This window comes from Sarcophilus harrisii, chromosome 3 (assembly GCF_902635505.1).
Source record: "Sarcophilus harrisii chromosome 3, mSarHar1.11, whole genome shotgun sequence".
Classification (NCBI taxonomy): Eukaryota; Metazoa; Chordata; class Mammalia; order Dasyuromorphia; family Dasyuridae; genus Sarcophilus; species Sarcophilus harrisii.
The window spans coordinates 98,743,353-98,768,299 of NC_045428.1; the positions used below are offsets into that span (position 1 = coordinate 98,743,353).

General features: G+C 32.1%; 1 protein-coding gene across 3 annotated transcripts in view; it reads left to right on the forward strand.

Moving 5' to 3' along the window:
- Positions 1-24,947, forward strand: part of TDRD3 (tudor domain containing 3) — a 160,181-nt gene that overhangs the window by 73,903 nt on the left and 61,331 nt on the right. For all 3 annotated transcript variants that reach the window (XR_004232823.1, XM_031958458.1, XM_031958459.1), the window contains 5 exons: positions 272-343; positions 3,444-3,593; positions 6,481-6,621; positions 12,913-13,069; positions 19,045-19,170. Coding sequence is in view for 2 of the 3 variants with exons in the window: in XM_031958458.1 (XP_031814318.1) it covers positions 272-343; positions 3,444-3,593; positions 6,481-6,621; positions 12,913-13,069; positions 19,045-19,170 (646 nt within the window). In the remaining variant the exon portion in view is untranslated. The remainder of the gene's footprint in view (positions 1-271; positions 344-3,443; positions 3,594-6,480; positions 6,622-12,912; positions 13,070-19,044; positions 19,171-24,947) is intronic.

Below are 24,947 nucleotides of genomic sequence, written 5' to 3' on the forward strand. Positions count from 1 at the left end.
TTATTTAAAATGTTAAAAGAAAGTTTATTTTCTTCATTTTGTTAAATATTTAATTGTTGAAGACAACGAAATATTGTAATTATTTGGTGACAGTGTATATAAACTAATATGGATGAAATTAATGAAATTAAGATGTGCATTTCAGGAATTTTTAAAAAACATGTGTTTTTTTTTTTTTTGTTTAAAAAAAAAACATTTCTACAGAGTTGAAAAAATATATTGCTAAGTTGTTTCGTTTTCATGAAAAAAAAAATCATTTTTTTCCCCATAGAGCTTGTCAAAACACAATAGAAGCAACATTGGAACAGAAGGTGGACCACCTCCTTTTGTACCTTTTGGACAGGTAACTAAACTTTTACCGTTAAAGATAAATTTCAATCTGGGAAGGAAGATTATTTTTATTCTTCAAACTATATACTTATTAAATGATCACAGAAATTGTTTATCAATGAATTATGAAGCAGGACAAAGAATTTAATAATTGTCCCTAATTTGATTGTTAAAATAGAAACTTTGACGAGAAACCTATCTGTATTTGTTGGTCACTGATATACAGATAAATTGCCTTGGTAAGGGCCCAGAAGTAAAAGTCACCCTTTGTTTACCTTTAGTTAGTTAATTTTCAAAGAAGAGATCATTTTAAAAATTAAATTAGAAAACAAATTTCTACAATAAATGATCCGCCTCCCCCTCTCAATATTCAGTATGATAATAATGACACATGAAAAATACGAAGAGATATGGAATATAATATATTCCAAAGAAAACAGAATTAGGACAAAACATTCTTTGGTTATGACTATATTATAAAAAATAAAATCCAAAACCTCTCCCTCATTTCTTTCTCCTTCACACCCAGAGAAAATTAATAACTCACTTTATAAGTTGTTTTAATTGTCTGCAATTCTTTGTGATTCCTTTTTGGAATTTTCTTGGCAAAGATACTAGAGTGGTTTGTCATTTACTCCTCCAGCTCATTTTACAGATGAGGAAACTGAAGCAAAGGTAAGTAACTTACTCAGGATCATACAGCTAAGAAATGTCTTGAGAACAAATTTGAACTTGAAGATTAGTTTTCTTGGTTCCAAGTCCAGTGCTCTGTTTATTGTGCCACCTTACTGCCCTACTTTATAAATACTTAGATTGAAAAGATATCTTAACGATAAGAGCTCCAAAAAATTGTAATTTTTTAAAAATTATGCATGTTTATGAAAATGCTAATTGTAAAAATTTGTCTAGTATTTTCTTTATTTCAAAATTCAAAACTTTTAAAAATGTTATCTAACTTATTTATAATAAAAATCTTTTTTTTTTTTAAGAGGAAATTTTAAAAGAATACCATCAATCTGGGTGTACCCATCAATCTCTGCTCCAATCTTTTTGTCTTGAATCCCCTGTACAGTTGATAGGAAATTTGTTCTCTTTTTTCCTCATGTTTTCCTAAGTGACTGAAACTCATGCTCATACATATTGCTTATGTAATATTCCAATTTGACAAAAATTAAGTTTCTTCATAATTCCATCATATCAGAAGCATTGAACAAGCCTCAAAGGTTCCCTATCTTTCTCCATCTTTTTTGATACACTGAATATCATCTCTCCTGTCTTTTTCCTCCCCCTCACCCCCTTTCCCTCAGTTTAATTCTGGGAAATATGGCTAACACCTGAATTTCCTTCTTAAAAAGAAGTCAATACAAGTTTATAAAGATCTTTATTTTCCTGTCAGAAGTCATTTTGTGGTATAACAGAAAGATTGGCCAAATGGATAGGCATTTACTGCTGTATAAAACCTAGATACCTATTCCATGTGTGCATTGCTAGTTTTTTAATCACCTTACATTGAGGAAGGAATTTGTTTCCTCTTTTTAAAAAATGATTAAAACAATGTAGAAAAACTATAATAATTCATATTTTAAAATGATAATAATCTGTTTGAAAATTTCCCTCCCAATATTATCACCAAGTCTTCCTGTTAATTATTTTTTATTTATAACCAATGGTTATATTTATTTAAAATTTTAAAATATCTGATATTTGTTTTTAACTTTTTTTTTTTTTTTTGGATTAAGAAGTATAAAATGACAACCTAAACAAATCTGAAATAATTTTGAAGGTGCTTTCATATTTAGTTTTATTTCAGCTTTGTTTAAATAATTTGAAGAAAGACATTCATATTTGATGTTTATGTAATTGAAATATATTACATCATTAGAAAACTGCATTTTTTTTTTTTTAATGGCATTTGTCTTAAGAGACTTGGAGCTTTTTTTTAGGGGAACAGTTTTTATCATTTCTGTTTTACAAGCAATTTATAGTTGATGTGTTAGAAAATATTTTCTGTAGATTATTATATCTACTAATCTCTATTATAAGGAACTGATTGATTGAAGCTTATGAGTTGGGAATAGAATTTTACATTTTAACTTATTCTTTTGTTATACTGGGTATTCTTTATAGAGGAGTTATAGAAGAATATGTTAATCAGTTCATCTGCAAGCATTTATTAAGTAAATAGCCAAATGCTAAGGATGTAAGTATAAAGAATTAAAAAAAATTCCCTAGTTACAAGGAACTTACATTTTAATATAGGCGATAATGAGTACATGTATGGTGTCTGTGTCTGTGTATATATTATATATACATATATGTATATATACACACAATATAAATTATAAATATGTAGTGAATATATACAATATAGCACAAAATACTAGATAGTTTGAGAGGAAAGTTGCTAGCAATTGAAGATCAAAAAAGCTTCATGAAGAAAATGATACTTGAGAACTGTGTGTTAAAGGAACATAGGAAGACAAGGGATGAATGAATTTTGATCTCTTGGTGGAAGGAAGTAACCCCACCAAGAAGATAATAAATCCATCAAAGGATTGAACACAACCAAGTGTTAGTATAGTGTTGAAGTGAGACTTTTTTTGCAAACCTTTTTTGTTTTCTTGAATAATAATTTCTTTGAAGTCTAGATCCTTTTCAGATCCTTTTAGATAATTACCCCAAATAAAATTAGAGGCCTTAGCAGAGTGATTTTATAAATATTTCCATTATTAGGTGAAAGTCATTTTTCTGTTAAGTGACATGATTCACCAAATGCATTTTGACTTAATGATAGGATCATAGGAACATTGATTCAGAGCTAAAAAGGAACTTAGAAGTTATCAAATTCAGCTTTATTTTACAAAGAGGGAAACTGAAGTCAGGAGAAATTATGAGTTTCCCAGTTACATAGATAATATATATTTTTATTTTATTAGTTTAACTCCTTTTCAAAAAAAATTATTAGATTCATTAAGTAAAACTGCTATTTTGTGGGTTCTGTTCTTAGAAATTAAGTTGGCATTTCTTTAATAAAATATGTAAGACATTATACTATAGATTGGGTATTTTGTGTCAGATAGTAAATTGGTTTTATATATGTTTTATATAACCAGAAGTGTGTGTCGCATGTCCAAGTGGATAGCAGAGAACTTGATCGGAGAAAGACATTGCAAGTGACAGCTCCTGCCAAACCTTCAGGGGATAATGATGAATTTGAAAAGCAGAGAACAGCTGCTATTGCAGAAGTTTCAAAGGGCAAAGAGGTAGGAAACAGTAATTTAAATATCTATATATGTTATATATGGTTATGAATAGGAAAAAAAAAAATATATATATATATATATATATATATATATACACACGTGTATGCATGCACATCTATCTTGGTATGTGTATATGTTTTTATAATGACATTCACATTACATGTGTATATCACATGTTTATACATTATACATAATGTGTATGAGGTGTATGTACACACACACTCTCTCTCTCTCGCGCGCGCGCGCTCTTTCTCTCTCTCTTAGTAATCCAATTCTTACTCCATAAATTAAAAGATAGTGATTGAGGAAAGAAGTTAATCATTATCCATTAGATACTTTACATACAATAAATGCACTTTTATTTCAACCCTAACTTGATTTAAGGACTAAGGAAATTAGGGGAGAGGAAGTAGAAATTATAAGCTGGTAACATCTATAAAATGGGGATAATAATAGATCTTACTATAGTTAAGTGAGGATCAAGTGAGTTAACACATGTAAAGCAACTTGCCAGTCTTAAAGCACAGTATAAATGTTAACTATTATTGATATAATATTAGTTATCCATGGCTATGTAAGACTATTATAATACCTTAATCCTACTGAAAAATAAGTATAAGTAGTCAAGTTTTTACTCCAAGCAGAAAATAAGCTTATATTGAAGGAGGAAATAAAAATATTGTCAGCAAAAAAAAGTTATCTCGAATCCTAAGAACTTGAAAGTAGAAATAGCATGACCAGAGAACATAAGAGAATAAGAAAACATAAGAAAATATCCATTATCATCCCCTATCCATCTGATCATGTACAAATCTCAGAAGCTACCAGTCAAACTGAACTATTTCAGACAGACAAGATGCTCACAATTAGATTTTATTTTTATTACTAGATTCGGTTCTAGGGAGCATAAAAACTATAAATAACAACAAAAAACCAAAGTTGTCTGTCATTCTCAACGAGAACCATGACATCAGGGAGGTGATGCCATTACATGCAAGAGAGTTGGTGATGTAGAAATCAGACTTACTTTCTCCTCCAGAGCTGTCTGGGTCCAATGGGAAGATGTGGATTGGGATACCTGGTGTTGGCCTTGGATGTCCTTTTTAACTAAGTCTTTAACAGTCTCACTTTGCCTGGGGCAATACATATACCTGACCCCTTCCCTCTAGTAGCTAGCTTTTTGAAAGAGAGGTGGAAAAGCTTAGTCACACTTGCTCAAACAACAATGCTTATTTTTTCTCCTCCTCACGGGTCTTCCAACACACACACACACACACACACACACACACACACACACACACATTCTGGTCCTGGAGGTGGAAAAGAGGTGAGGGTAAGTTTACTCTAGAAAATAACTGATGTAATTTTTGAAAGAAATTAAGGATTTAAAGAAGTAGAGACAAGGAGGCCTATTTAGAGTAATAGTCTTTGCTTCTCCCCAAGATTTTTTCATTTTTCATTCAAGTTATCATTCTCAGGTATGGAAGGAAATTTTCCTATATATATCCTTGTCTAAGTACTTGGGATGCTTGCTCTCAGATTTGTCTCTTAGAGATGGGGCTAGAAGGCTTCTGGTAATAGGATTTTGATCTGGGAAGCTTATAATTTACCCTTAGTTGCTTAATTTTCTGTCTTTAGTTATAAAAATATATCCATTGTAGTATCTTAGTAATTAAAAAAAAATTCTTCATTCTTCACAAGGTCCCATACCTTGCTTCCTCTTAAGCATATGGTTAATCTGCCCCCCCCCCCAAAAAGTTTTTCCTGTCATGAATAGTCATATTATTTCTCCTAAGTAAAATTAATCCTTTTGTCTTAATGCACTTAAATTACTATCTCATGGGTTTTAATTAGAGAACTTTTGTGGTAGATTTAATAATAATTTTATTTAAATTCCATAAGCTAACAATTGTGGGGGGGAAAAAAAAAACTGTGGACTTTTGATTTTAGTGGTTACAAGTTTATTTTGATCTGAAATAAAATTTTAAATTGTGGGTTTTAAAAAGTTAGATTGATATTCACCTATCTCCACATCATCTGCTCATGTGTCTTTTATGACCATTATTCATGCTTTAACATTATCTTTAAATTTTCTTTCTGTGCTCCATCTGATGGAAAATAATTATCTCTATTATTTTTTGCTCCTAGAGTTATCTATTGAATATTTTTTTTATTGGGGGGGGGGAAGGAATTTAAAATTTCAGAGTAATATTTAAAAAAATGTATCTATATTCACTTGCAATTGTAAACTCATTACAGATATAGACAGTATAGCTTTTAAAATATATGTGTAATGGATATATACATTAGTCATTTCCAAACTAATATTTCTTGTATTTCATAATATCTTAATGTGTTTGATTATATAAACAAAGAAATAACTGAAGGCATACATGTTTAAATTGGAACATATTTCTTCAGATTACCAGTGAAATCTGAAGAATGATGTATACGAATTTGTTCAGCTATTGAAAGTCAATTAATATATATTGTAAAATATAAAACTGGACATTGTTTGTAAACATTAAAATGTCAAATTTTTTTCTTGAAGCACCGAACTTGCTTAATTAATGGCTTTTTAAATTTTTCTTCTTTATAGTTCTTTTAATGATTGGCTTGAGAATAGCATATAAAAACTAAAATTATGAACCATTTTTTAAAAAAATTGCCTAATCTGGACTTGAGAACAAAATTCCTTCCAGTTAACTACTTTTTTTAAAATAAAAAGTAATATTTTGCGTCTCTTGAACCACAGAATTTAGCTAGTCCAGATTTAATTTTTTTTATTACTTAATTACTTAATCTTTATGCTATTTTCATAAAATGTTCAATTAAATCTCATTTTTTCCTTCTCCCTCCCCCCTACCCCCCTTCTCCTTCTCTAAAGACCAAGACATTTGGAGGAGGTGGTGGTAACGCTAGAAGTAATCTCAACATGAGTACTGGAGGGAATCGAAACAGGGAAGTTTTCCAGAAAGAAAAGATAACAAAACCTGAAGGAAAATATGAAGGTGTCTATCGAGAGCTGGTAAGGCAGAAAAAAAAATTTTGAATGTCTTTGCTTGACAGGTATATAAGGGCATTAAAAAATAAATTTCATATAATTTTTAAAAATGATTTTTTCTCATTACATGAACCTAGAGTTAATTCTTAATAACATTATTCAGAAAATAATGTTCTTATGCAGTTATATCTCCAGAAATGTTTTATTAAAAAATTACTCACAATTTCACTAGTACAAATTAATTAATTTCTTTTAAAAATAATTTATTAGATTAATTTATTATATAAGATTTATTAAGTAGCATTTCTTTTGTCTCAGTAATATAATTGTGAAACTAATTGAAAATTAAAATAACTCTGAGTTACCACCTCACACCTATCAGATTGGATAATAGGTAGAAAAAGAAAATTACAACTATTGGAAGACATGAAGAAAAACATGGACATTAATGCACTGCTGGTAGAGTTGTGAACTGACCTAACCATTCTAGAAGGCAATTTGGATCTCTACGTTATATATGATTGTGATAGAATATTATTGTGATATGTTTTCATACATACAGAATGTTTTCAACAAAACTTACAAAGATTTAAATGAATTAATACAAAGTAAAACAAGCAGAAACAAGTGAATATTGTGACACAGTATACAACATTGTACAAGGAAACAACAATATTGTGTAATATCATGAACAACTTAGCTATTTTAAACAATACATTGATCCAAAACAATTCTAAAGGACTTATGGCGAAAAACATTATCCAATTCCAGAGGAAGAATTGATGGTGTCAGATAGAAAGAAAATGTTTCAATCTATATTCAAATTTTTGTGTCTTTTTGTCCGCATTTTCTTTTGCAACATGGCCAACATGGAAATATCTTGTATGAATGCAAATGTATAATCTTTATCAAAATGCTTGCCTTGTTAAGGATGGTGTAGGAGATGGAGAAAATTTGGAATTCAGAAATTTTAAATAAAATATTAAAATTTTTGGTTTACATGCAATTAAAAAAATGTTAAAAAACAAAAAAAAAAAGAATGTTTTTTGGAATCTGTAGATTCTCATCTTTCTTGATCTCCCTTTAGACTCTGACAGTATTAATTGCCCTGTTCTCCTTGTTACTCTCTTTTCTCTAGATTTTCATGATACTACTCTCTTCTGGTTGTTCTCATACCAGTCTGTCTATTTTCCTGTATTTTTATCCAGATTACATTCACTTAGCATGAATATTCTGCAAGACTGTCTTGGTCGCTTCTCTTTCCTCCGTTATTCTATTTCTCTTGGCAATCATGGTAGCTATATGAACTCTAATCTCACATTAGATTATCCTTATTCTTATCCTATCTAAATCTCTTTCCTGACCTCCAGTGCCCCACTTCCAAGTATTTATGGGACATTTTGAGTTAGTTGCCTGGTGGATATTTAAACTGTTCAAAACTTCATCAATAAATTTTTCTACCTCTTTTTTCATTTGGACATTTTTGCTTTTTTAAGGAATTCTTCTCTAGAGTGGATTTTTGCTCCTCTTTTATCATTTGACCAATTACTTTTTAAAGGTGTTATTTTCTTCATTATTTTTTGTGCTTCTTTTACCATGCTGTTGATTATCTTTTCATAATTATCTTTCATCACTGTCATTTCTTTCCCTATTTTTCCTCTTAGTTTAGATTTAGAAATACTATTTGAAATCTTTTACATGATTGTACATGTATAACTTATGTCTGATTGTTACCTTCTCAGGAGATAAAGAATTTTAAACTCAAAACTTTAAAAAAAAATTTTGACATGCAACTGGGAAAAGAATATTTTTGAGTTGAGGGAATTCTTTTGGGACCTGTGACCAATCCCTATTTTTCTTTCAAGCTTTGCATGTAGCTGCTTTGGCACCATTGTGTTCTCTGTTTGTGTTTTGATATTTCCTGTCTTCATAATAATGTTTTTATGATTAGTTTATTTTTTTGTTGTTTGTTCATCTTTTTAAAACCCTATTTTCTACAACTAGACTACTCGTAGTTTAGAGGGAGCATTGTCCTAAGTTTCAGGCCTTTTTTGCTGCTGTTTTCTAAGTTGTTTTGGGGATCTGTAGGTTTTCAGTTCTTTCAAGGTGATATTATCTAAAGATAGTTGTGATCACTGCTTTCCTGGACTGTGCTCTGATCTTTACCAAGGAAAGATCCTTGTTCCTCTGTAACCACCAGCAGTGGCACTCCTCCTGATCCTGTGACTGGACTAGGTTCCCTTTTTTCTGCTGTTGCTATTGCTACTGTTTACATTTCTCCTAGACTAGGATCCCTACTCCTCTATGGGTGACCACTAGTACATCTCTTTTTCCTGGATTCACAATCCAAGCTTTTTCTCCTCTGTCAGCTGAAAATGCCATCACTTCTTTTGGTCCTGGGATCTGGAATGAGTCCTGAATATAATGCCAGCAATGAATCTCTGCAATCTCCTTCTAAATATTTATTAGACTCTGTTATGGGCCAGTACTTGAAGGTGCTAAGTAAATGGAATTGAGGAGACAGTGATTAAATCTAGTTTAGTATTGATTTAATCCTACAACAAATAATGGTTTCCTAGTGATATAATGATTGGTGTACATTCAGTGTGGAACATTATAAGGAGGGGCTGTCAGGGCCAGAAAGGACAAGCTCACTAGAAGCTCTCAGAGGCTGAGACAGATTCATTCCATCTTTCATTTTTGTGCTGGCTAGAGGCTCAAGCACAAACCCTTGGGAGTCCAGGAGATTTAGAAGCCAGAGAAGGCAGTCGGGCAGAACTGAGGAAGACAGAGAAGTGGTGGCAAGCTGTCCTATGGAAAACACTGAAACCAAGATCCAGAAGGCCTCCAGAAACTAGCCAAGTCCCAAGTGAAAGAGATAAGACTTTGAAGGAGACGATAAAGGATTTGGACTTTAATTCCTGGCTGTACTTGTGATTACTGAATTGAAATGAAGGCTGCCCCCAGAAGTCCCCAAGAACATTTTAGAGAAGAATATTACATGACTTCACCATGGACTACAGGTTGAGAGCTCTAAAAACTGCTTCTGTGGTCAGTGCAGCCACTCTTAAGTCATGATGCTATTTGCACTGTGCTTGTTGGGCCCACCACCACCCTGGTGAAAGAGACCTTTCTTGCTGACCTTCATATGGTCTTGGGCAGGAAAATTGTTCACTAGAACTTTTGTAGGTTCGGTAGCCCAGAAATCAACTTAAGTTATTATTTGGAGGGGAATTTGAAAAGCTTGACTCAGTGCTTTCATACTCTATTTTAGCTTTATCTCTCTCCTTTGACATTCTTTAGGAATATTTAATTGAACAAAGAATATCACAGTTTGACTTAGAAAACTTACTTAGAATTCTGATATTTTTAATAAATTATTTTCCTATCTTATGAAAAAGTAAGTAATACTCAGTGTTGCAGTGATTAAAAACATAGCCTTCTATATACTTCTCTTTTGATAAGGTAATTCTTTCCACTTAGGTCCTAAACATAGTATGTAAACTGGAGAAATAGGTTGAAATAATTTAAATTTAAGAACTGAATATATATAACCTCCAGTTATCTTTACCTGTAAACACAAGGTTTGCCACTAACCATTTAAGTAGCAAGTCTACCATCCTATGCCATTAGTAAGAAAAACACCTAATTAAAAAAAATCAGTGGAAATGTGTCTTAAATGGGAAATCATTCCTTTTTCTTTTTCAAAAAATTTTAAGACTTTTTTTTTTAATGTTCACATACATAAGCTATAAAATAGGAATTCATATCAATCCAATGAACATTAAGCATTGTTTTATATGCTAGATAGAGAACAGTGCTAGATATGATAAAGACCCTGCCATCAAAATGGTGATATTCTCTTAAAATACTATTTCAAAATGTTAGATAAATGTATCAATTACATTAAAAACAGTGTTTTTGTAATTAGAGAGGGGAAATCTCCATAATGATTGACAAGGTAAAGAAGATTTATTGAAGGAAGTGGCATTTCATTTAGCCTTTAAAGAATATGTAAGAATTCATTAGGTACTAAACCATAGTGGGGGAAATGGAAATAGGGAATTGCCTCAACAAAGAGATAACAGTCCAGTTTAGTTGGAGCATAGGTTGTGTGGAGGGGAATAATATGAAGTAAAACTAGAGGGTTAGAGTATTATTATCTAATCATGGAGGGCCTTTCAGTTCTAGCCAGAGAAGTTTAACTTTTACCCAATGTGCAATAAGATGAAATTGAGGAATTTTGAATGGAAATGACATGATTGTGTCTATGCTATGCATAAGGAAGATGAGTCTTACAGAAGAACATTTTAGACTCAAGAAAACAGAAGTAGAAAGACATATTAGGATGGTGATTTATCAGGTGAGCGATGATGAATGTCTTGTATTGTATTGAATGTATTGTAGAGGTATAATTGATAGAACTTAGTACTAAATATACGTGAACAGTGAAGGAGAGAAAAGAGCCATATAAAACATCAGGTCTTAAAACATGGAGACTAGATAAATGGAGGAGTTGCAAATAGAAAATCAAGTCAGAGGAGGTGAATCTTTTGGGACTAAGGTTATAAACTCAGTTTTGGACATATTTTACATTATAATTAACATTGTATAGGAAATTACTAGAGAGCTCATCTTGCTTTAAAATGTGAAGAATCTTGATAATTTTATACTTAAAAATTATTTTCTAAGTATATTTCACATTATTACCTTCTGTTAGCTAGGACTTGCTAGGACTTCTAGTAATATTAATATCACAAATGATAACACTTTAAAATAATTTGGATACCATGACATGTGTTTAAAAAAAAACACCCTTAAAATTTTGTGTATTTCACGTATTTATGGTGACACATTATTTTTGATATTTTAACTATTAGACTGAATAAAATATTGTAGCTTTTACATTTATCAAATATAGAATTTATCACAAGATATTTTTGTAATAGTTATGAGTTCTAGAATAAATTTACAATATAGTTATTATCTATTTTATTTCACTGCTCCACATACTCTTTTGAAGTCTGTACTTCAGTGATTATTTAAGAGAAGTGTCTGCTTAAAATTATTAATATCAATTAATATTAATAAATACCCATAGAACTTGAGAGTCTAGTGACTTTTAAATCACAAGTGAACTAGAACAATCTTACAAAGCAGCATTAATTTATGTTCCCACGATCCACAATCATTAGGTCTAAGAGAAGTAAGATTGTGGAACTCTTAAGATTTTTTTTAGATGATGAAAACAAGAGGAAAGTTTGGGGCATAAAGCAGTGCAGTGGACAGAATGCCAGAAAGACTCATCTTCCTGACTTGAAATCTGACTAGTACTTGTTAAGTAGAAGAAATCGGGCTACTTTAGCATAGTGAATAGATGAAAATAAATTCCTGCTATGAAAAAACCTGACTGCTGTTGATCATTGATCCCTGTTGTACCTACTTCATGAAGTAAGGGTATTGTAGCATCTATTAGTGGATTTTTACAACTAGAATTTGTCAGTTGTATGTGTTGATATTTGAGTGAAATTTCTAATCTGCATGGGGTCAAAAGCTTTAAGAGCTTTATTCCTTGAAACTCCTTAGTTTGAGTACTTGGGTCAAGCTAAGTCTTGCTTCTATCCTTACTTTCCCATCTAACTGCCAACCAAAAGCTTCCAGTCCCATTATACCATTTATGTTCCTTCTGACCTCACCTTTGCTCCATGTTGTGAATTGATAGTGATTATACTTAGAGACATTTCTATATAATCATCATCTGGAGCTACCTTTATAAATTGTTTTTGCTTTGGTACAGAAATTTTGGTATGACTACAGAAGGAGAATATGCAGTGTGAACCTTAATACACATTGCAAATAAATATGATGAAGGACAAAAAGAATATAGAACAAAGGAATAATAAAATTTGTTGAGTTGTTTCCATATTGCTATGATTGATGCACTTCTGTTTTTTGGTGGAATGTTATCTATTAGATTGTTTCCTATTTAGACTTACATTGTTCATTAAATAATGTTCCACTTGTCTTTAGTATTTTCAAATTAGACATGCCAACATTTTTTAAAAAATGGACTTTTTTGTTGAAACAAATGTTTAGAAAGCCAAGACAGAACCACTATCTCTTTTGTTTGTTTGTTTTTGCTTATTATTCTATGAGAATATTACAATAAATATTTTATAAATTACTTTCTGTGAATATTTTTTTCAGCCTGAAATTGAAATTTTCATTAGATATCAGTGTTAAAGTCATGCCATGCTTTTTTATGGAATTGGAATTCTACTTTACTATTATTTCTTTGTATTTTTTTCATTCTAGGTTGATGAAAAGGCTCTGAAGCACATAACAGAAATGGGCTTCAGTAAAGAAGCTTCCAGACAGGCCCTTATGGATAATGGAAATAACTTAGAAGCAGCATTAAATGTCCTTCTCAACAGCAATAAGCAGAAACCTGTTTTGGGCCCACCAATGAGAGGTATTATTTTTATAAATCATTTCATCAGATTATGTTGTTTGTTTTTCAGGAAATGTTATGTCTTTTTTTTTTTTTTTTTTTTTTTTTTTAGAATATACCATATTTAAGGAGTTAGAAATTTGTTTTTCTTTCTATTTCAGAGCATGTGTCATCTTCCTCCTTATCAGTACATTTGATCTTATCTGTTGGACTAAATCATGTAATCCTACTATTAGACTATTCCTCAGACTCATAGAACTGCCACAAGTGGCTTCTGGGATCAGTAATATGTGAGACTGATGTGTCATTGACCAGTTCTGCCTAATGATTTAAATGCAGCACTACCAAGTTTTTGTGGTAACTTGGTAGGAAAGCTCTTTTCGACCCCAGACTTCTGTCATCTGAAGAGGTTATATGGGTCATTGGCAGGTATACTAGATTTGAATTATGGGTTTCAGAAGCATTGGCTCTGTGTCTTCACTTTTTTTGACCCATTGTTCATTTGTAAAACAATGAAATTGGATCTGTTACTCTCTAGCATCTTCCAGCTCTCTTAGCAAATGCATTTTGTGCCCACTAGTATGTAAGGAATAAGAGAAGAGAGATATGTTGAATTAGCAAGGTAAGAACAAGAAAAAGAGCAAAACCCAATAACAATAGATGATATCACTTGTTCTGAAACTCTGTCCTGGGAAAAAAAAAGGCAGGGAGGAAGTCATAATTATAGGATCAAAACGATTTAGAGCTAGAATGGACCTCAGAAGCCAAGTACTCCAATTTCCCACATCATGATTTTCAATGAAAAATAGGCCAAGAGATTAAGTGATTTATCTGTATTCAAATAAGTAAGTTGAGAATTGAATCCTGAATATTTGACCAATATTCTTTCCACTATATTATTCTGCCTGTCTTAAGACAGTATACCAATCATGTGTTCTCCTTTTAATCCTTTTTATTTGTCAGTATCTTCTTTATAACAGTAAAAGTTTATACTGAAATTTACCATTTGTCTGTATTCATCTCTGTGAAAAGCCAATGAAGAGCCACTACTTGACTCACCTTTATTTCACATATCTTAAGCTACTTGATCTCTTGAGATTTTTACTTTATCATAGACATTAGATTCCAATAGTCTAAGTTCCTTTAATCCTGGATTATCTTTTTCTTACTCTTATTTCTTTCCACATTTAACACTTGTTTATATTTCTCTTATATTTTTCTCTTCTGCCCTTAAAAATATCCAGTTTTCTCTTATGAAAAAAAATTCTTTAATGTAGATACTGTCTTTTTTTTCCTTTTGACAGCATAATACTTCTTAAAAGAATTGATCTGTAGTCTCTGACTTTATTTCTTTCCTAGCCATTCCCTTCTTAATCATTTGTAAATTCTTTCACTTAAACATTCTCTTATCATTAAGAGATAGATTGACTCAAGATAAGCATATTCCTAGATCTTTTGTCACTCTTAATTTATCTTGCTTTCTCTGCAAAACTTCCATCATTCTGAAAACTTGTTCTTTTTTTTGCCCAACTTGATCCTATTCTATACCAATTCTCTTTTTATCCTTCTGACTGCTCTTTTTTTTGGACCTTTCTTTCTGTTCTTTTCCTCACCATGTCTATGAGATTTCCATTGGATTTAGCTTCTTTTTTCTCTCTTAGAAAACTCACATTGAAGACTCTCTTTTACAAATATATATATATATGTATAAAATATAATCCTTTCCTTTTGCCTGGTACCAGATCTTCAACTAGAAATTTCTCTGTAAATATCCTACTGTAATATTGAACTTGAAGTATCCAAAATTAATCTTATTTCTTCAGAAATTTGCTCTCTCAGTACTACCCTTGATGTCAGCAATACCATGATTTTCCTTGTCAGACACATTAAAAACCTTAGTATCTTCTTTGACTCATTTTGCTATTTTAGCCTCTTCCTTATGGTAGTCAAAATTGACTATTTAGAATATCTTTGTTTCTATTCTTATTTGATTTTAGAGTTCTCTATACTGCCCTATACACTGTCTCTCAAAAACAGTGTATACTGATTCCTAAAGGCATCAGGGATGCCTTTTTATTTCCTTTTTACTTGTTCATGTTTCAGCTCAAATTCCAACAAGTTATTTAAAATCTTTGTTTAAATTTAAGTTCTTTAAGAGAGCAAGTAATCTGACATAGTTTAAATGTGTGCAGTTCTTTTAAACATATTTTCATATTTGTCATGTTGTACAGAAAAAACATACCAAAAGGGGGGAAAAACATAAGAAAGAAAAAAAACAAACAAAAAAGTGAAAAAAAACAAACAAACATGCTTTGATCCATATTGAATCTCCATAATTTACTCTCTGGATACAGATGATATTTTCCATTCCAAGTCTTTTAGAATTACCTTGAATCACTGCATTGTTGAGAAAAGCCAAGTCCATCATAGTTAATCATCATATAATGTTGTTACGCTGTACAATGTTCTCTTGATTTTGTGCTCTTCATTCAGCATGAGGTCATGAAAGTCTTTCCAGGCTTTTCTGAAATCAGCCTGCTCATCATTCCTTATAGAATAATAATATTCCATTACATTTATACACCATAACTTATTCAGCCATTTGCCCTAATTGATGGGCATCCATTCAATTTCCAGTTTCTTGCCACTACAAAAAAGGACTGATTCCAATATTTTGGGGTACTTTCTCTTCTTTTATGATGTTTTTAGGATATAAATCCAGTAGTGTGACCTCTGGATTTCAAGATTTGCACAATTTTATAGCCATTTGGGCATAGTTCCAAATTGCTCTCCAGAATGGTTGGTTCATTTCACTACTCCACCAACAATGTATTAGTGTCCCAATTTTCTTACATCTCCTCTAACTTATATCATTATCTTTTCCTGTTATCTTCACCAATCAAAGAGTTGTGAAGTAGTACCTCAGAGTTGTGCTAATTTTTTCTAATCCATAATGATTTAGAACATTTTTTCACGTGACTAAAATTGGCTTTGTCCGATCCAGCACTCTTTATATAATATTGTGTTATTAAGTAATTATTTATTGTTATGTTTATATCCTTCTTGGATCTAGAGATTATAGCTTTTTTGTAATTCTTTTCAGTGATTAGGTAGAAAGAAAGATGGAAAAGAAAGAAAGAAAACTAGATATAGATAGATATAGATACAGATAGATAAGATAGAGAGATAGATATTTTATTAAGCAATGTGTGCCAGGAATGGTGCTAAACTCTGGAGATATTAAGCAAGACAATTCCCTTTCCTCAAGAAATTGATATTATTATTGTAAAAGACAATACAAAAAAAAAGCTAGAAGTAAAGAGTCAGAGTTACAAGGACATGCATGGAATGATAGCATAGTCTGGAGATGGTTAGAAAGTAGTATGGAAGCCTAGATTGATATAAAATTAAGTAAAAATTCTCCTATGAAAACTTGGCTTCCTTGGAGCAGATTATCAGGTTCTAATGAGAGGAAGATGAAGATGATGACCAGAGTTTAGGTAGTATGGTACTAGAAATGGAAAGGGATGTAAAGGCCTAGTCTAGAACTAATAAATTACTGTGAATGGATATTTCTCAAACACTTTGAAGATTTATAAGATAAGTACTTGAAAAAAATGAGAAAATTTTAGTTTTTCCTCAGAAGAATTTTGGTTGTCTTTCTGTTGCTTCAAGTATCCTATTTTTTCTTTATAAACAATAGATAAAGTTGTTTGAATGAAATTCCTTCTTAACCATCTATACAGATATAGGTAACCAATACTGTGTTTAATTCAAAAATTTTTCCTCTTTGACTTTATAAAATGCTTTTTACATGTATTTAAATATAAGCATATCAGACATTCTGGAAAATCATAAAACATTTAAAATGAAATAATGAAACCTTCCTGTAAAGACAGCCAAGAAAAAAGCCAGAAAACTATTCAACTTCCTTATTTCTCCTCAATGTTTTCCAGCTACATGCTGGTATTGAATTATAACAAGTTAAAAATTAAATGCACTTTTCAAAGAGATACCACTTATTAGTCTGTAAAAAGTGTTGAGCTTTAAAATTTGCTTAAAATTTCCTTGTATTGACTTTATGTAAGAATAATATTCAGTTATAATCTTAAATCAATGCATGCAGAATTCTGTGTGAATGCCTAAATGTGATTGTTTTAGGGATCACCTTCTCCCTATATCCTCAAATTTCTGTTCATCCCAGATTTTACAAATATGATTTTTTTCCTCCATCCCTCCCTCCTTCCTTTCTTTCTTCCCTCCTTCCCTCCCTCTCTCCTTCTTTCTTCTCCCTTCTCTCTCTCCTTTCTTCCCTCCTTCCATTTCTCTCTCTTCTCTCTCTCCCTCCTTCCTTCCCTTCCTCCCTTCCTCTCTTCCTCCCTTTCTTTCTCCCTCCCTTCTTTCCTCCCTCCCTTCTTCCCTTCCTTCCTTCCTTCCTTCCTTTTTTTTTCTTTAGCTTAAATTATATTAACAAGTTAGACATTATAAATGGTCATGTTCATTCATTTAGTATATTTATTTATCCTTAATGATAGTAATTCTTTAAAAATTAAGATACTACATAATTTCAACAAGTTAAGTTATTTCAGTGTCTGTGTGTACTCAGTTGAATTGGTTATAGAAACATCAGAACTAGGATGGGTATGGTAAAAACTTTTCTTTGATATAGGGAATTTACAGTGAAGTGATTTCCTCCACCAGTACAGATTTGGAACTGATCTATATAGCTTGTAGTTTAACCAATTGTCTGGGATAATGAGATTGTATGTCTCAGCCCAAGGTCATATTCAGTTTAGAATAGAGGCTTTTCAGATTCTGAAAGTAACTTTTTTTTTTTTTTTTTTTTTTTTAACCATTATTCTTCCCCTCAATATATATTTATAAGGTAAGTGATGTTCTAAAGGAAAGGCTGATAAAACTGTCATGACTGCAAAATACCTGGATGTTGATCCATTCTTCCATCTTGAGTCTAATGGCAGATTTGTTATTGATAACACTGTTCAAGTTTTTTATGTAATAGTTTCTCACTCATTGGCCATATCCATTTTCCATTATGGCATCTCTCAAAAGAATGAAGGAAGGAGTTCCTAGATATTTTGAAGAATTTTGCCATCTGCTCTGGATTCATTTTCAGGGATCTGGATCTGAATAAGTCCACTAGAGGATCAAAGCCTGTGAACACTTTGGTAAAAATAGCTCCTTATGGCCAGTACCTACAAAACTTATTATTGAAAATATTATTGAAATTATTGAAAGGTTTTCCACCTGAATTTATTGGTTTAGTTTACAGAATAGATTTTAAAACTCTGAGGGAAAGGGTCCTTATTCTAAAACCTTCTGTCTTCTTTCATATTTTGATTAGTTGTAATCACTCTTGTCTAATGATCTGATTTTGGTTTAGAATGATTAGATGTAAAAATTTTGGTTTAAGTTTAGAACACTAGATTGCACACTTCCCTTTCTTTTGTTGTGATCTTCATTATGATGGATATTGAGGTTGTTCCTGTAACTACCTAGAATTGAGTAGACAGTACTGTTCATTAAATGATACTTTTAAGATTAAACATATCTGTTCTACCCTAACCTCAAATTCTTAACTACATTGTTGACTTTCCTATTAAAAAGAAACATAAGGATGGGGGGGAAATAAGATTTTTATGTAAAAAGAAAAGCACTATTTTGTCTCTCTCCCTTCCTCCCCCTCTGGGAGAGGGGATGGATTTTCCTAGGGAAAAAAAATTTATCCTTAATGATAGTAATTCTTTAAAAATTAAGATACTACATAATTTCAACAAGGTAATTTATTTCAGTGTCTGTGTATACTCAATTGAATTGGTTATAGAAACATCGGAACTGGGATGGGTAAATCATAAAATGATAACTAAATCATTTAGAGCTGATGAGGTCATTAAATAAATAATTCAGTTATCAGCTCTATGCAGATTATTTGTACATTTTTTTCATGATTTAAAAATCATCTTTTTTTAATTCTATAGGCAAAGGAAAAGGCAGGGGACGAGGAAGATGTGAAGATGAAGAAGAATTAGGAAATTCCAGGCCATCCGCACCTAGCACATTATTTGATTTCTTGGAGTCTAAAATGGGGTCTTTAAACATGGAAGGTAGGTATAATTTAAAATAAGAAATTTCAAAACCCCACCTAAGAAACCTGATTATATATAACCATATTTTAATAGTTTTCATGATTGTGGGTGGTCACCCTACTAGTGAATGATTGTTTTTAAACTTTGCTATGTTGATCTCCAGAAAGCAGGTATTACCTCATTGGGATTATCCCTTCTTGATGTTCTTCCAATATAGTAAAACTTTTTAGTGCCCCATTGTTCACAAAAATAAATTGAGGTAATTCCCTGAGTTTTTTCTTCTTCCTTCTTCATCTCACTTCACTCATTTCCCCCAATTATTTCCTTCTAACTCTTCTCCCACACAAAGAGATGTCAAGACAATCTTCTCTACGTATCTCTTTGTTCTCATCCCCTGCCATCTTCTTCAATAGATTATCTTCACTGATGTCCTCACCCTGTCTCTAATTTTCAGTCTCTTTGTGTTTACTATGAATACATCCATGTGTCCTGCATCCTTAACCTTCACTTGTTTCTACCATTCCTATTGGCTATCATCCTATTTCCCTTTTAACTAATCTCTTTGAGAAACCCATGTAACATATAGGTGCTTTTATTTCTTCTTTTACTCACTTCTAAACTTTGCAGTCTTGTTTTAGACTTCATCATTCAACTGAATGATAACTCTTTGAAATTATCATTGATCTCTTAGTTTCTGGTTTTAATTATTATTTCTCATCTTTTGTCTTTTCTCATCCCTCTTTAATCTTTGACACTTTTGATCTGTTTTTCCAGACATTCTCTTCTTTCTAAGTTTTCGTGACAGTTTTCTCTCTTGTTTTTCATACCTGTCTTACTGTTTCTTTGGTTCCTTTATTTTATTTTCATCCAGGTCACTCCCACTACCCAGAGATATTTCTTATGGCTCTGGAAGAATATTGATAATCTGCATAGAGCTGATAACTGAGTTATTTATTTAATGACCTCTCAGCTCTAAATGATTTAGTTATCATTTTTATCTGATGATTTTCAGATTGCCTGTGCTTTCTCCTGTACTTCAGTCATACATTACCAACTGCCTTTTGAATATTTCCAAATGATTATCCTGTAGAAATTTCAAATCAGCATATGTTCAAAGCAAAACTCATTAACTATTCCTTGCTCCATTTTCCCTCCTCCAACATACCCCTCTTCAGAACTTTTCTTATTGTCGAAGTCATTACCATCCTGTTCATACAGGCTCACAACTTCAGTGTCATACCTAACTCCTCCTTCAAACTCACCTCACATATCCTACCTATGGTCAAATCTTGTTTCTACCTTTACAACATCTCTCATATGTCTCCTTAACTTACAAAGCCGCTATCCTAGTAAAAACCTTCATCCTCTCACCTGTTGCTCCCCTAGTTTTAATTATCTCTATTGCAGGGTGTCTTCTGCTCAGCTGCCAAAGTTGTTATCACAAAGCACAAATCTGTCCATGTCACATCCTCATTCTTTCCCACTTCACTGCCCCTCTCAAATACAGTTGCTCCTTATTACCTCCAAGATCAATTATAAAGTCATGCAGTTAGCATTTATGTTTAGCATTATATTGTTCCTGGCACATGATAATAGTGTTACTGGCATTCCATTAAATGGCACACTTACTTGCCTGGAATTTTCTCCTTCCTCTTCCTCGTCTGGTATTAAGATTCAACTCATTGCAGAAGTCTTTCCTTGGTTATTGGCACCTACTCTTCCCCTTCTAATGCATTTCCTCTGAGATTATCCCTATTTACATTGTAGATATCATATATATATATATATATATATATATATATATATAGTTGTACTGTTTCCTCCATTAAGAATATAATTCCTTGAAGGCAGGAGAAGTGTTTTTACCTTTCTGTCTCCCTGGCACTTAGCATAGTGCCTGGGATATGGTAAGTATTTGATAAATACTTGTATGTAGCTGTGTATGTATATATACATGCAGGTATGAATGTATGTATAAATCTACATATGTCACTTTGTGACTGTTCAAACAAAATTTTTTCATTGCATAACACAGGATTCTGAAAATGTTATTATCAAAATGCTTTATTTTTTCAACTCCACCCAAAGGATGAATTTAATTTTTTAAAAAAAGAGGGAAATATTTCTTTACTGTCATTTAAATATTACCTAGATCTTGTTGAAATCACTGTTGTTTAGGGTCTTTTTTGGGTTGGGTTGGGTTGCCTCTGGGCAATTTGATAAAGCCTGTGAATCCTGTTTCATAATAACAGTTTAAGTACATTAAATAATTTATATATAATTACAAAACATACAAGTGACATTGAAAGTTTTCAGAATGTTAAAAAAAAATTCTCATAAAAACAAATTTGTAGTCCAGTAACACATGTACTTCTTAATTTGAAAAAAACAACAACATTCCCCTCTGTGGTAGTACACCCAAAATCCTTTAAAAAACAATGTACATTAAACATGTATAATGTTCTTAGCTCTACGCTTGGGTGGGGCCAAGGAGGAAATCTGCCCAAACTGACTTCTCCCATAGCACCAGATAGGACTTTTAAAGCTGAGTAGCAAGGTGACAAGTTGTAGTTGTTTAGTTCTCATTCAGGGTAGAGTAAGCACATCAAGCTAGTTATTATAGAATGTAGACTCAGTAAGATGACAGGAAAAAATAATGATGATTGTTGGAGGGGATGTGGGAAAACTGGGACATTGATTCATTGTTGGTGGAGTTGTGAACGAATCCAACCATTTTGGAGAGTAGTTTGGAACTATGCTCAAAAAGTTATCAAACTGTGCATACCCTTTGATCCAGCAGTGTTACTACTGGGATTATATCCCAAAGAGATTATAAAGAAGGGAAAGGGACCTGAATGTGCACGAATGTTTGTGGCAGCCCTTTTTGTAGTGGCTAGAAACTGGAAACTGAATGGATGTCCATCAGTTGGAGAATGGCTGAATAAATTGTGGTATATAAATTATGGAATATTACTGTTCTGTAAGAAATGACCAACAGGATGATTTCAGAAAGGCCTGGAGAGACTTACACGAACTGATGCTGAGTGAAATGAGCAGGACCAGGAGATCATTATATACTTCAACAACAATACTAGATGATGACCAGTTCTGATGGATCAGGCCATCCTCAGCAACGAGATCAACCAAATCATTTCTAATGGAGCAGTAATGAACTGAACTAGCTATGCCCAGAAAAAGAACTCTGGGAGATGACTAAAAACCATTACATTGAATTCCCAATCCCTATATTTATGCACACCTGCATTTTTGATTTCCTTCACAAGCTAATTGTACAATAATTCAGAGTCTGATTCTTTTTGTACAGCAAAATAATGTTTTGGTCATGTATACTTATTGTGTATCTAAGTTATATTTTAATATATTTAACATCTACTGGTCATCCTGCCATTTAAGGGGAGGGGGTGGGGGGGGGTAAGAGGTGAAAAATTGGAACAAGAGGTTTGGCAATTGTTAATGCTGTAAAGTTACCCATGTATATATCCTGTAAATTAAAGGCTATTAAATAAAAAAAAAAAAAAAAAAAAAAAAAAAAAGAATGTAGACTCAGTTACCAGAGATACAAGTTTCTGAGACAATGGCACAGAAACAGGAGAAAGCATTTGGATCTGAAGTGGAAGCTGGAACTCTGGTTCAATATTTCAGAAAATATTGTGGCCTTGAGAAAGTCAGGAGAGTGGGGTCTTAGAGTTTGTTCATTAAGAATTTGTGATCATTAAAGCAGAAGTTCACTTATTGCACTTTCAACACTGGTTTTAACTTCAAAAACTAAAAGCCTCTTGGCTTTCTAAGCTTAGAAGTTTTTTCTTCCTTTTGCCCTACAGTCTCAACTCAGCTCTGCTTCAGCAACAACAATCAGAGGGCACTAAGTCCTTCTTTACTTTTTTTTTTTTTTTTTAGTAACTTAGAATCCATTTAAAATATAAGTAAGTTAAATATTTTAAAGAACTTTAATTTTTAAAGAACTATCAATGTGAAAATTGTTGCCTAACTAGGATAACAGTACTAAATGTGAGTTGGCCTTTGAGAAGGCAACATATGTGTCACATTGAACATCCAATAAATTTTGATTGTTTTAGGTTTTTTTTCTTTTGACATTTTGATTACAGTTGTTGAAAATCATGATTTGTAAAGATAAGTTGTTGGAAACAGAGCCAAATAATCTCTAATTTGCTTTATAAGCCAGTATAGGAACTTTTCCCCAGGCTTTTTGAGTTGAAAGTCAGTTTTTTGCAAAAAAAAAAAAAACTTTCTGAGGTCACATAATCTAGTAGCAGGTCTCATAACTACATGAATTTTAAAGTAATGGTGAATCTGAACAATATTTCAAGATATCTGCAACAATCATAATGTGAAGAAAATATTTTTGATTTCAGTTGGTGACAAAAATCACAATTGTGCTAAAATTGTTGTACTTTGTTTGCCTACCTTCATAATTGAAAAAAAATGATGTATTTCATTTACAGTTAGTAAAAATTAAAATGTAATTTTCTTCTCAATCAAGTTGATGTATCTTCTGAAATCTAATTATAAATTGCTTTTTGTGAAGATAAAAACACAATTTGGCAACAAATTGGATGTGTGGGACATGAGTTTGAAGGAATCGATTATGACCCTGAGGTTGTGAGGATGATGAGGACTTTGACAGTAAGAAATTTCAGAAAAGAGATATATTGGGGGAGAGAAGATGGGGCAGGAGATAGTTAATGAGGTTTGCCTTGTATGAGGATCCCTGCTCTAGTCTCTGATTGTCATCTTTGGCTTCTCTCCAGACAATCAACTCATGGCCTACTTATTTGTGCTTTGAATCTACGGCCCAGTTGGGACATTGGCTTACCATAGAATGATGCATAAGATCATTTTTCTAAATTTATGGTTTATTTCAGGAAGATCATGCATCCTTAGTGTTCCAGTATTCCTTAGAGTAGGTTGGGATTTCAAGGGGATGTCAATAGATCTTGGTTCTTAATGATTTTGAGTAGACAGTTAAGAACTTTGGCTTGAATTGTTTCCACTCTTTTCATCCACTTTTTTGATAAGCTAGTAATCCATTCATTCCCATATATTTAGCTAATATGCTGAAGCTACAAAACAATAGTGTATTGAAATGATAGGCTGCCATAGTGGCCCAGGTATGCCAGTCTGTGAATAAAGTGGAGGTTAGTAGGAAATATAAATTTGGTTTTAGCATTTCATTTCATCCTTTATTAAACCTTGTTATTCAATCATTTCAATCATGTCAGATTCTTTGTGATGCTTTTTAGGGTTTTCTTGGAAAAAATACTGGTTTGATTTGTTATTTCCTTCTTCATCTTATTTTACAGATGAGAAAATTGAGGCAAACAGGGTTTAAGTAACTTCCTAGAATCATATAGCTATTGAGAGTATAAAGCCAAATTTGAACTCAGAAAGATTAGTTTGTTTGATTTCGGGCCTGAAATTCAATCTACTGTGTCATCTAACTACCCCCATTTATTAAACCTTTTTCTAAATAAAAGAGAATACGATATACTTACTAATTCCCATTTTTGTCCAGTTTCCCAATGCCTTAGTTGAACGGATTGATTAGAAGCAATCTTCTTAATAACCAAAAGAGGGGGGGGAAATCCAATTTGTTTTAAAAAAAAGTTGGAGGTTGGATCAAGCAAAAGCACAGCTAATACAATCTAATAAAAATAATATTGTTTATTAGAACATGCATCCCTCTCTGAGAAAGGAAATTGCTTATAATCAGCCTGCTATTTAGTAAAAATATGTCCTCTGCTCCCTGCCCAGCT